The following is a 14,527-nucleotide window of genomic DNA, read 5'->3' on the forward strand; positions in this document are numbered from 1 at the left end:
AAGCTACATGCAAAACAACAAGAGCAGAAAGCACTGGGTAAAATAGTGAAAATTTCAGGCTTTTATCTTTAATAAAGACAGTTTTATGCAAAAACCTAGTGTCAAATTTTAATGGCAATTTAAAAATAAATTATCTGCGGAAGTATTTAACACATCAAGCTAAAACTTTAACTGACACCTTCATAAATATCCATATTCTATGCTGTAAAAAATTCTGTCCAATCAGAGATGTTCGAGCAGAAATTTTTTTTAAATGTAGAGACCAGAAAAATGTACCGAAAGAATTAAAAGTCAGCTGTGAATTAATCATTAGATCACGATTAGACATGCATTGACATTAAAGCAGGATTTTACAGTTGTAGTTACTTTAGAGATTGTTTGGGTTTTCATATAAATTAAATCAAACAATATTTACAAGCAGAGCTAATTCAGGCTAATTTAATTTGGTGTTACGGTCCCGTTGTATAGATTCAGGAGTGAGGAGTTGCATAGAAATGTGTATGTCAGGGCTAAAAGCACAATCTGTCTGCACCTTTCCAAAGAAAAACAGTTACTTTTAAACAGAGACACTTGAGAAAGAGAAGAAGGCACTGGAGGAGAAAATAAAGTAGATCAAAAAAAGAATACACTGGAAGTGAAGTGAAAGTGGGCTGCAAGGTGGTACAGGGGTTAGCACTGTTGCCTCACAGCAAGAAGGTCGCCGGTTTGCGTCCCAGTGAGGACACCCGGGATCTTTCTGTGTGGAGTTTACATGCTCTCCCCGTGCAGCGTGGGTTCTCTCCGGGTTCTCTGGCTTCCTCCCACAAGGCCCAAAAACATGTTGAGTTTGACTGGTGATTCTGGATTGTCCGTAGGTGTGAATGTGAGTGTGCTTGGTTGTCTGTCTCTAAGTGTAGCCCTGCGATGGACTGGCGACCTGTCCAGGGTGTCCCCTGCCTTCGACCTGGGTTGGCTGGGGTGGGTTCCAGCCCCCCGCGACCCTGGTCAGGACTGAGTGGTGTATAGATAATGGATGGATGGATGAAGTGAAAGAGGAAATGTGAAGGACAAAAAGAAAGAACCGAAGGAGGACATTAAGAAGCTAAAGATGGAGAAGAAAAAACTGAGGCGGCCAAGAACAACTTGGAGGAAAAGTTGAGAAAGTCGAGGAGGAGATGAAGATGATGGAGGACGTGACGGAAGAAGTGAAGGTGGAGATTAAGAAGTTGGAGGAGAAGAAGAGGGAGATGGAGGAGGCAAAGAAGAACATGAATGAGGAGCTGATGGTCGGACAATCACAGGTGGAGAAAGACAGTAAAAAAATAAAATAAGCTATTGATAAACAACTAACTACTTTTTTTGGTCTTATTTCGTCAAAAAAAAAAAAAATCGAGTGGACAGTTGAGCCTCTCTCACAGCCCTGCCAGCAGGGAGGTTTAGGTTGATCCACAACATCAGGAGGCTGTGAGGTGACAGGAGGGGCCCTCTGCATCCTTATGGAGGCCTTACTTTTGTCAAAATCCACTTTAAAACAGCAAACAACATCCCAAGGCAGCGAGACACCAAACTAAAAATCCTGTAAGGCAACCCAGCATTTTTTTTTTCCTATGAATTATCAGTTTTAATGACAGTTTTCATTTCCCTCCATGCAAATGTTCCACCAAAAACACTTCCATCTTTGCACGTTAAACGCAAATTCTGTCTTTTTTCCAAGTCGCACAATCTCTTGTTTCTGAGTGACAAGAAAAAAACAACTTGCATTATACATTAATTGTTTAGTTGTGTAATTTTTATATGGATTGTGACTTTTTTTGTCCATCCATCCCTCCCTTTGCTTATACAGAATCGTGTCAGACAGCTAAGCAGTGGATTCCATCGTCCCTCTTCCTCAGACTGTATACTTTGTGCTACTATTATATACATTTATTTTACAGGTTTCTGTTTTAAGTTTAACCACTTACTGAGTCATCTACTTGTTTATCTCAGTTAAAAGGAAGAGGACCAGAGGCACATAGACCAACTTTATGTCATGTGTCATATCAGCTACAGCCATGGCAGTAAAGGTAAAAACACACTGCAAGCATAAATATTTGCTTAGTAGCTACATGACACAGTGAGCATAGCAGGACACAATCCAGGGAGCTGAATGGGGCCCAGTGTTTTGAATAAAACAAGTTTTGATTCAGATAAGGATTGCGGTGTCTCACCAGCATTCAAATACTCTTCCTGAAGCGGAGGCGGTGGTGTATTTCAAGCCCAGTTAAACAATAACTTGGAAAACCATGCGACGCTTGAATGTGAAAACATTTTATGCAGCTCTTCCTTCTTCACATCATTTTTTTTATTATTATTAGCATTATTTGAACTAGAATAACACAATAAGTATCGCCATAAAGCAATATCATAAGACAAAAATATCTATCATTAGATTTGAGACATGCAAAACAACTCCAAAAGGGATGAACCCCACAAATAGATTCAAAATTACATTAAGAGATGCAAAACAAGTGCCCAGTTAACACAAAATGACTGCAAACAAACACAAAAATTCCTTGAAGCTGCAAAACGCTGACAAATACGTGCAAAATTACGTTTAGAACACACAAAATTACTAGAAAGAGATGCAAAATAGTTGGAGAGAGAGACGCAAAATTACTAAAATGACATCGCAAGAAGACTATAATGGGTTGCAAAAGACTACAAAGAGGTGCAGTGTGACAGCAAAGACACAAAATCACTTTGCTTTTCACAGAGACTCATTGTCACTTCAGTCATTCATTCATGACACTGAAGGACCACCTGAACCTCCTCTATGAGACCTTTTGGTCTAAACTATATTTATATTCTGTGTTACAATCTAGTCACTCAGCCTTTGTGAAATACAGAACATAGCCTTTGTTCAACTGCCTGCAACAGAAACCACGAGTCACTTCATGTGGTCTGAATGACTCTGAGGTGTAGAAAGTCCCCAGCAGCTGCTCAGACTGATAAAGTTGTGTGGGTGTGATGACAAAGACTGAAACTACAAGTACCTGCCTTTTACCTTGAGATTACATATCTTGTGATTCTGCACAGTAGAAATTACCTTAAACAGGAAAAACAAAAACAAAAAAACAGTCAAGTATGTCCACTTGCTCTTAAAAAAAATAAACTCCTTTTACAATTTTTTATAATTCGGCTCCACCGTACCATTATTGAGATGAATGTTACTGTTTTTTTGCCATGAAAGAGTGGATGATGAGAGATTCTAAAAATAAACACCAGAAGCACATTTATACAGACATGAATAATGTGTTATCAATAATATTATTATTAATAACTGATATTGTTCTGTATAAGAACTGTTGTGCCTTGTCATCATAATGAAAAACCCAAATATATTTCTGCTGTACAGTCAAATAGAATGTGTTCCCCCGAAACTGAGTCAGCTTCCTTCCACAGCTAAATATAGCTAGAGATAAAACAACGATAGCACCGCTTTGTTTACAGACCCTTCTAAGGAGTGGTGTTTCACCACATTTAACCACAACAGTTGTGTCATTGCATGTATTAATAGAAAAAAGAAAAAAAAAAACCTCTTGTCCCTCAACAGAGTTATTGTCATCCCATTCATGCACAAAAGGACAGTTTGATTTCATGTCGGTCGCTGTTAGTAGTTCACAAGGGTCGAGCTGCACCTCAAACAAGGGCTCCCAATTGAGGCATAACTGTAAACTATAAAGCCTTACATACCAAAATTCATATATTTGAAGCAATCAAAGAAAAAAGGAGAGAAAACGTTTGAGCTGGCTGCTGTTGCTTCAGGAAAATGTGTCCGTACACGCAGCATAGAAGGTAGAAGAGCAAAATGTGGCTTTGAACTGCGCTTGTGGAAGTCAGGACGAACGTGGGCATTGTCCTGGAGCATCAGAAGCCGGCTCGAAGCTTCTCTGTTCTTTTTTTTTTCCTTTGATTCCTTCAAACATTTGAGTTTTTGTCGACAGTGACAAAAGGCTTTACAGCATACAGTTGCGCCCCTTGTGAGGCCCAGAACTTGTAATAGTACCCTCGTAAATGTCACGACTGCAAACATGTCAATTAGAACTGCAGAAAAGGAGGATCTGTAGATTCAAAATAGATTCATAATGAGAGTCCGTGGCTATCACACAAGAATAGACCAAAGGGTTCCAGACACTCCAACGGCTACATTTCAGTCTCACATGCTCCTCCATCCATCCATCCATTATCTATACACCACTTAATCCTCACTAGGGTCGCGGGGGGGCTGGAGCCTATCCCAGCCGACTTAGGGCGAAGGCAGGGGACACCCTGGACAGGTCACCAGTCTATCACAGGGCTACACAGACAGACAACCAAGCACACTCACATTCACACCTACGGACAATTTAGAATCACCAATTAACCTCAGCATGTTTTTGGACTTCGGGAGAAAGCCGGAGAACCTGGAGAGAGCCCACGCTGCACGGGGAGAACATGCAAACTCCACTCAGAAAGATTCCGGTGCCCCCACCGGGACGCAAACTGGCGACCTTCTTGCTGCGGGGCAACAGTGCTAACCACCTTGCAGCCCCTCACATGCTTCTGTTGGGGATTTTTTTAGAAGGTGCACCCTGAGACACAAAAAACACAAAAGACAAGGAGAAGAGGCCAGGGAGGACGCGAGAGACTCAATGATCTAAAGCAGGGGTGTCGAACTGCGGTCCTCGAGGGCCGCAATCCTGCATGTTTCAGATGTTTCCTTCTTCCAACACACCTGATTCAAATGATCAGCTCATCATCAAGCTCTGCAGAAGTCTGATAACGATCCTGATCATTTGAATCAGGTGTGTTGGAAGAAGGACACATCTAAAACTTGCAGGATTGCGGCCCTGGAGGACCGGATGTCGACACCCCTGATCTAAAGATACCATAAAGCAGCGGTCTTCAACCTTTTTTGCACCACGGACCGGTTTTAAGCAAGAAATTTTTCTACGGACCGGTCATTACGCACAGAACAAATAATAATTGTTTTTTTTCTATTGAAAAGTGTCAGAAATAAATGAAATAACTTTTTAGTGCTTAACATGTTTACTTTTTCTCTGTCTCAGTATCAAGTCTCTCCCATTTTCCAAAGCAGCTCTCCTGAGACGTTTGTTTTTGACTGACGGCTTCGTTTAGCAGCCGGGCATAAAAACTGACAGTCAAGTCCGGGAAACGAGCACAAACGGAAGTGACGGGAAGACGTGCTAGTCATTTTTCAAAATAAAACACCCTGCAGACTCCGCTGGAAATAAAAATAAACCAATAAAACGTTTTTATTCTATCTGTGCGGCCCGGTACCAAATGACCCACGGCCCGGTACCAAATGACCCACGGCCCGGTAGTTGGGGACCGCTGCCTTAAAGGACTGAGCAAATGGACTAACCTTCACTCCACCTCAGCAAAATGAACACAATTGCTGACTTCCCTTCAAGTTAAGGAAGATTCACAATGCATGCCTCTTTCTGCACTTTAGCCCAACATATGGAAAGAGAGGTATTCAAAACATCAACCTTTGCCCTGGAGTTACTGATATACAAAGGCCTCCCATTTGAATATTTCCAAAATACCAACCCTCTGCACACAAGAGTTTTCCCTCACTTGCCTGTTCGCACACGTTGAACTTTCGTGTCTGCAGATCTCACGAATTGGGTGTGAGAGACACGAACATGGCAGTTAGAACTGGACTGTCAGAACCAGCAGGACTGACTAGTTTGAAGTGTAAATAAAGGGCAACTCAGAGGAAAAGACACCATTAGCACATAACTAGGTGAAATATTATTCACTAAGAGTGAGTCAGGATGAGTGCTGGTACTGGATGATCCTGTTAAAAGTCAGAGTATCAGGTTTAGCAAGACTTCTTTTCTTCCTGAAAAGTCAGTTACCGGTCAGGGTGGATTCACAATAAGTTCACAATGACAGCAGCTTGTTGCTGGTAACTGAAACCTTCATGCCTCATTTAGTTTTTAAAAATCTTAAACTAAGTAGACAAAGAGAAAGAAAACTATCAGTGAGAACATCTGCTGAGTGAAAGAGCTCGCCTGTCGCGTTTTCAGTAAATACATGACTAAGATGGATGATAAATGAAGATGGACACAGGAAGGAGTCATCTGCAGCTCCGTCATCGACATCTTCTCAGGTTTCTGAGAATGAGATCACCAAGAGGCAACTTAAAGTCATTTAAGACTTTTATTTTTATCGACTTTATCATTTGACATTACTTAATTATCCAAGATGTTTGCACTCACTGTAGAATGTTTCCCAGGCAATTGCATTTGAAGGCTTACTGCTGGAAATAAACGTTTAGCAGCATCAGAAAAGTTAAATACCTCGGACTGAATTATTAACAAGCTCTCCTATTAAGTCAAACAGCAATCAAATTTTGATTGCGTCTTCCTGTTACTTCATTTTACGACTTGTTTCCATATCTCGTCTCCTCTGCGCTCTGGTTACAGTCTCGGAATTTGTCTCATGTGACTGATGGTCACAGCGGAGTCACTCATGGCTTCTCGGTTGCACTAACGAGAGCAAATTTTTTGTTATTATTATTTTTTAAATACAATATACTGGAGCAAATTGTGCATTTGTGATGGATTTTTCAACAAGACACATTTTTTAAGTTTATATTTTGTTAATTTTTTGTTAATTTGAAAAGCTGATGATTCTGCTTTTACCGTTTCTTGGCTGATAAATGGGCTAATTTTGACAATTATTTGAAAAGATTAACCTTCCTTTCAAACTCACCGGCAGCTTTTGGGGTTTAGAGCAATAAAAGGAAAAGCGGGCCTACTTAGGCATATATACAGGACCGAGAATTTTGCAAAAACCCCACTGAGGTAACCACCAATTCCAAAAATATGATCAATCTCAGTTGGAAGGGTGCTGCAGAGGCTGTCGTTATGTATTTCAGGGTGCAGGTTGAAACATTGAACTGTACAAACAGAAATTCTGTTTAATTGGTCGCGGCACGTCTACACATTTTACACGCATGACAAACATCTGGCCCTTTCCCACTGGCCTCTCTCTCGTCTACCTTCAGTCATTACAAAAAACTCGAAGGGTTTGGCTATTGTACTGCTTGAGTCATAGAACAGCTGCAACCATCACATTGGTTACCATGAGTGCACCCGGAGGCATAGGTTCTACCTTCTCTGCTGGTTTTGACAGTTGTATTAGTAATTAACTAATTATCTGTGTTTGTCTTTTGAATTGGGCCAAATCTAGTTTTACGAGCTGTATTAGTTTATGTTGTTTTCGGATGCTGCAAATTCCCTAATAAAGGAGTGGTTAATGTCCAAAGTCCCCACCCTTTGATCTAATTAACACAAAAATAGACACATTGCAGCACCTAGGAGATCTGGTGCATCTCATACAGTTAGAATATGGTTTGGATATTTCTGCATTATAAATCCTGTTTCAATTGATCTTTGTTGATCTTTTGAAATACCCTAATATTACGAGATTAATTTGAGGGAGGGTTAAGGAGTTATAAGTAGTTATTATTAGAAATATTTCACTTTATGTGTAATGAATCTAGAACAGGGGTGTCCAATCCTGATCCTCGAGGGCCACAACCCTGCATGTTTTAGATGTTTCCCTCTTCCAACACACCTGATTCAAATGATCAACTCATCATCAAGCTCTGCAGAAGCCTGATAAGGATCCTGATCATATGAATCAGGTGTGTTGGAAGAGGGAAACATCTAAAACATGCAGGATTGTGGCCCTTGAGGACCAGGATTAGACACCCCTGTTCTAGAATATACACAATTTTCAATATGAGCAATGAAAACTATTGAACGTTTTCCAACATATTCTAATTATATGAGATGCACCTCTAGCAACACATTAATTCAATTCAATTCAATTCAATTCAAATAATTTTCTTTATTCCCTAGGAGCAATTCAAAATTATGAGAGGTTAGAGGAATCAGTGGTCACTGTCCAAAATATTCCTTCAAATCTGTCCACGATTAACAACAAAGCTTGATTTCAAACACATAAAATGATAATCAGATGCTTCTGACAAGTATTTTCCTCATCTGTGCAACTGCTCAGCTGCCTAAAACCCCCTCTATCACGTTATTTTCTACCAGTTCAGTTTACTTTCACTTCGTTCTTGAAAGTGAAGCCAAGTGTATACAGAATTAGTCACTTTAAGGAGTCACCACATGAGAACAGCAGCACCAGTCGTGCTTTGTCTAGACTGGATGGTTACAGACAAACACAGAAGTTCTCTATTGACTGTAATAGCTAATCTCATGACAAATGACTGGTTGTCCTCTTTGCCAAGTGGGAGTCAGGTGAAAAGAGAGTAAGCCCTTAAATATAAACACGCAAGCAACAGCTACACTCCCAGTTAGTTCCAGTTAATTCCAAATATGCACCGCATTTCTAGAAAAAATACTTATTTTGTTCATGTCAGCAACATGTTATCATCCACATCAGCAGCAACTACCTCCCTGTTTCTGTTAAGTCTGATGACCTGCATCGTTTTGGGAAACTCACCCTGATGACCACAGCTTGTTGTCACTTCCCTTGATATCTTTTCACATTCACTTTCCGGACCAAAGTGAAACTTACTGAAGTGACGCTCCACTCTCTCATCTCTACTCAGAGCATTGTGTCAAAGCTACAATGCTGACAGCAACTACTTATCGAATCATCTATATACTCATCTACTGTTCACACAGACCAATGAACGTTTACAGTCATACTCTTCAGTGTATCCACACTTTCACACCACAATCAGGGCAATGTGAATAAATAATTTTAGCACTAATGATATAATACATACACATAGCCTGTAACAACTACTGGAACCTTTTTTCAAAGTGCAAAGGAGGATGCTCTTCCTGCCGATCAAAATTAAATATTATGATCTAGTCGGTAAATTACCTTCGAGGCAAATGAGTTCACTCCCTGCATTGTATTTACACCCTTATGCAATGTAAGTAACGCATCAAACATAGATCACTGATTTACCAGAACTGAAGAGGGTAGCAACTGAGTCAGCTTTATTATTCTCCTACAGACACTAGGAGTATAGTAGAGTCTCTGGTGGACAAAGCAAAGGAAGCACATTCTCTTCATGTCCGTAGCGATGACAACATTAAGGAGGCGAAAGAAAGCCACACTGACCTGTTGATTTTCAGAAACACACTTCAAGTGAATACATCTCCACTGCAAACTTTCTAACCAATAAATTAGCTTCAGCATTATCCTATTTAGTGATGCTGAGAAACTGCAAAACAGAAGCCACCTGAACATTAGAAGGACATCCTGGATGTAGCCTACTGTTGTTACAAAGTAAATAAAAATGGTTTCAGTCCTAACTGCGTACATTCCATTACTGGTGAAGCTGTAAAAATCCATCTGTCCATCTCACGCTTCATTCTCCCGTCACTCATGAACAAGATTCTGAGATATTTAAACTGCCTCACTCGGGGCAGCAACTCGCCCACGTCTCAGAGGTAGCAATCCACCATTTTCCAGCAGATAACTGTGGTATCAAATGTTGAGGTGCTCAATCTCATCCCATCCGCAAACCTCTCCTGTGCACTCTAAAGGTCACGGCCTGATGAAGTCAACAGAACCACATCATCTGCAAAAAGCAAAGATGTCACTCCAAGGTTTTCAAACCGGACGCCTTCCTCAGCTTGGCAGTACCTTGAGATTTGGCCCACGAACACCACAATTAGGATCGGAGACAAGAGGCAATCCTGGCAGAGTCCAGCAGAAAATGCAAACACAGTTCTGAGTTTGGCTGTACAAAGACCTGATGGCTGATGGCAACTGCTCCAGAGGAAAAAAAAGCTCAATCATGCTGCGTTTCTGCATTGTCATTTAGTAAAACACTGTATTGAGCAAAAAGAAAATTCCTCCAAGCACATATTTCTGGAACTGAAAGTACCATCACATACTTTCTAACATGACTAATCAACCTCTGTATCTCATGATTGTCAGGATGGAGGATAAAGTGACACCAACTACAACCAGCAGTGATATTAATAGTGACTATTTTGAATCCTTGTTGGACACCTTTTGGATATGACATGAATCATTAGTAAGCGAAATGGTCAAAACCAATAACTTGATTGCGCATGTGAAAGGAAAGCATATCTGCGGTGCCGTCTCTACTCTGCATGAATCAAAACCTTAAACCTGACGCTCAGCCACCGCTCTGACATTGTGTGTAAATGACACAGGAAAGAAAAAACAGAAAGGAATCGAGAAACACACTCGGACCAGCAACAGAGAATTTTCCAGTGCAGACTATTTTCAGGATGAACCGTGAAATAATGACATTCATTCAATGTGAGCCAGATGATAAGCAAAGTGTGCTCCTTTTCCCTTTTCATCAGGGAGAAACATTGATGTTCATATTACATAAATGTCACAGGCAGCTTGTGATACAAAAGCTATGTAAAGCAGATATGTAAATTTCTGTAGAAAGAACGCTGGCTCCTAATCATCTGGCCAATGCTTTTTATAATGTCCTCACTGCAGTATGTGTATTCAGACAGCTCGTCAGTTATTTCCTTGTTCCGTAGAGCCCTGAATTTTCCCAAACTGATGTACAGTATGAGATTCAACTTAGCAGTAAAGGGAGAAAAAGGGTCACAAGAGGTCAAATGTTTTTGCTGTCTGTATCCGTGTGTCTACTGAGTGGACAAAAAGTTTAATCTAGCCACAGACATGATCTCATATCAAAGAAAAACAGCTGTTTAAGACGTGTGGTGTTTCAGCACCTTGGACAGGTCACCTCCCTCCAACACGATACATTAAATATTTCTTTTAAATCCACATCTTATAATAACACCTCAAACTATACATGTTACTTTCCTGCAGATTTGGAAAAGATGCCATCATTAAGTCATTTTTTTTTTTTTAAAAAAGGAAAAGAAGACAGTAAAATATAAGATTAGATGATTCTTGGGCCCATGGGACACGATCAGAGAATCAAATATCCAATACGTCTATAAATACCTCTATCGCCACCTTGTGGACACGGCATGCATTGCATATCTGCTTTTCCCTGACCAATTTGTAGGAGTCCTATACTGAACAGTGATGAAGGAAAAAAGGAAGGTCACTCCAAAAGAAATTGTTGCAATTGAGTTTGTTGGGGGTTTTATTTATAAAAAACGGATTCAGATGTTATTTTAAACATCACTGAAGTTAACTTTAAAAACCCTTTAGTGTGTGTTTTTTTAGTAATAAAGTGTACCAAAAACCAGAGCGGAGCTGGTATGGTATCATAAAGGACCACAGTAGACCTCAAAGTTTTGATCACAGACAATGAAATCATTTGGTCTAAATTTCACCAGTCTAAAAGTTTAGTTTTTGATCTAGATGGAGTTTAAATGTGAAAGCGGTGAAATTTCCTGTAATTGGATTTTCACAAACAAAAAACGAAATATGAAGCTATGTCTAAAAGCGTCTTTAAGGGTCTCTCTGGGATCATTTAGTACAGGTTTGATTGATTTGTGCAAAAAAAACAAGATTCTGCTGCAGAGCAGTGGAAGTTCAGCGAACTCATGCCAGCAGAATTATCACTGCACAAACACCTGCTTCGTGTAGTCTGTATATCACCGATTTAACACAAATGTGTCACAACAACAAATGCCAGTCATGGCTAAAGCTACAATCAAGACAGCAGTGGTCAGTGAAAAAGCTACTGAACTAGCTCCTCTGGTTTTCCTTCTTAAGGAACTGGTGCAGACTTATGCCTGCCAGACACAGCTGAAGGTACACTGACCCTCATTTTTGTCACAACCAGCGGTGATCTACTACTATACTATCATACATAATGATGCATCATATACAACTTTTCCCTTCGGGTCAGAGGAAATGCAAGCGTTGTTATGAGGGAGAGTAAAGACAGGGTTTCTGGGATACAGAGGCAAGCTATTTCTCCTGAGAAAAGAAACATCCCAAATCATAAGTAACCTGCTGAATTTCTATTTCTACTTTACACCAATAGTATGTAAATAATATTAGAATTTAATGTACAATGTGGAGCCACACCATAACCTACTAAATTATTCAGCACATTCAACTATCAAGTAATAACATTTCTGCAATTGTAAATCATGTTTTCATATTTTTTTTAAAAAAGACTTCAAGATGGAAGGCTGAGCACTGAGTAAGCTCACAAATCATGCTGCAGACAGCAAAAACAGACACAGGTAGCTCCAGTGCAAACTGTGCAAATTGTGTTGTATGGATGTGGACGTCCAGAGTAACACAGGCACTGTTTGTAGAAACCCATGTTGTAGTTGCATTTTGTAAATGTCATTATTTAAGCCAGATTTGGCAGATGTCACAAATGAAATCTAACTATGTACACTGCCAGACACCACGAATGTTCTCATTATGGTTTCATAAGAAATTAAATTACAAGAATTACATTTGAAATACGAAAGATCCCTGTCGACCCAGAAAGAAATGTCCATTTAAAAAAAACAAAAAAAACCAAACAGTAACCCAAAGAAACCAAATCCAAAAACACACAGAGGCTGAACAGTCGCAGAAAACACATGTGCTGGCAGGCAGGCGAACAGGGTAGATGAACAGGATATAAAAATCTAACTGCACAAACCAGAATCCGATGAGGAAAACCAAGCAAGGAACAGGTAGGTGGACTAACTGACAAATAACAGGGGATCGAATGCACAGGAAATACAGAGAACTGATTAAAGAGACAAAACAAGTAAAACCAATGATTGCAATCAATAGAGGAAAGAAACAGACAAAGGTAGGAAGTAAAGCAGCTACAGAAACACAAGTATGGTCATTTTTTCAAAATCAAGCAGGAAACAAACAACATTTGTACAACAAATTAAAAACCATCACAATATTCAAAATATATTAGGAAACTTGCATTTAGATATCAAGGACCACTAAAAGATGCAAAGTGACCAGAGAGGAATGTAACTGAATTCATAAAAAAAAAAAATGCAAACACCAATAAAATCAATGTAAATGGGGAATAAACTACCACGTCTCTTTTAATATACAATACAAAGTCTTCTGAAAATATGTTAACAACTGACTCATTTTAAATGTGAATTTAAGACAAAACATGGCTTTGCTACAAAAGCAAAGACTAGTTTTAGCTTTGATTTAACTACTGTTATGTCTGTGAAGATTCTCAGTCATCCAGATTAACTACTGGTACTTTCTTAAACTCAGCTACAACATCGACATCCACAAGCTGGATGCATCACATCTGTTTAATAAACACAGACAAATGTGGTATTGCCAGAAGAAGGTGGATCCTGTGTATAAAAAAGTGGTGTCCAGCTAAATGTATTTTTAAAGTAGTTTGTGCAACAAACACCTAAGTTTAACAAAAAAACTGGGTATTATGACCAGATGGCAGAAAGCCAGAGCTGGATCTTACTTTGGGACGTGAGCCAAAATCCTAGCACAAGCAGAAACTCCTATTAAACTACATATTGTCTTAATATGCCCCCACACACAGATGGTCTTAATTTCCAATGTTTATGCAAACTACTACATGAAAAATACACTGTAGACTTGTCATGTTTCAAGAAATATTTCACCCAAATAGTACTTACTGACAAACAAGTGGTGGGTTTAGAGGTTTGTTGTTATTTATAGTTTTGAAGATTTAGTCAACCCTAATAGTATTTTTATGTCCATGTACATGACGTTTCAAAAGTTTATTGCACCCAAAAGGTACTTTTGTCTATTAGTATTATTGTTTTAAGGGTTTCTTTAACCCAAAACACAATTTTCTAACTAACAAGTTATGGTTTTAAAGGTTCATTCCACCCTAATAATAATATCTATTTGACAGGTTATAATTTTTAGGTTCTGTTGCACACAGATAGTATTTTCTGTCCAAATACGTTTTATCATTTTAAAGTCCTATTCCACCGAAAATAATACTTTTTAACTGAAAGTATGGTCTTCAAGTTTTATTCCACGTAAATATAAGGCTATTTTCTATCCAAATACTTAGTGTTTTAAAGGTTTATACCACTAAAATAGTCCTTTCTCTCTGACAAGTTATAGTTTTAAAGTTTTATTCGATCTAAATAGTACTACTTGACAAACAAGTTGCAGGTTTAAAGGTTTGTGCCGCCCAAATAGTAATGACTGTCCCTGTATTTATAGTTTTAAAGGTTTATTCAACTCAAATAGTATGTCTTGTCCATGTATGTAAAGTTTTAAAGATTTATTGCACACCAGTAGTACTTCTTGTCCAAGTAGAAATGTTTCAAAGGTTTCTTCAACCCCAAACACAACTTTCTAACTCATGAGTTATGGTTTTCAAGGTTCATTCTACCTAGTTAGAACTGTGACAGATAAGTCACAATTTTAAAGTTTTATTCCACACAAATAGTATTTTCTGTCCAAGCACTTATCATTTTAAAGGCAAATTCTGCCCCAAATAGTGCTTTTAACTGAAGGTATGGTCAAAAGTTTTATTTTACCTATATAATGGGCTACTTTCAAACCAAATACTTAGTGTTTTGAAGGTGTGTACCACTGACAT

The 14,527-nt window shown here is 39.1% G+C and overlaps 1 protein-coding gene across 1 annotated transcript in view; it reads left to right on the plus strand.

Annotated features, from left to right (window-relative positions):
• Positions 1-1,160: 1,160 nt before the first annotated feature.
• LOC103362060 (leucine-rich repeat-containing protein 16A-like) overlaps positions 1,161-14,527 on the plus strand; it is a 42,001-nt gene continuing 28,634 nt past the window's right edge. Inside the window, exon 1 of the mRNA XM_008288318.1 lies at positions 1,161-1,293. Coding sequence (XP_008286540.1) covers positions 1,161-1,293 — 133 coding nt within the window. The remainder of the gene's footprint in view (positions 1,294-14,527) is intronic.

The sequence above is a fragment of the Stegastes partitus genome, unplaced genomic scaffold (genome assembly GCF_000690725.1).
Source record: "Stegastes partitus isolate 25-593 unplaced genomic scaffold, Stegastes_partitus-1.0.2 Scaffold552, whole genome shotgun sequence".
Taxonomy (NCBI): Eukaryota; Metazoa; Chordata; class Actinopteri; family Pomacentridae; genus Stegastes; species Stegastes partitus.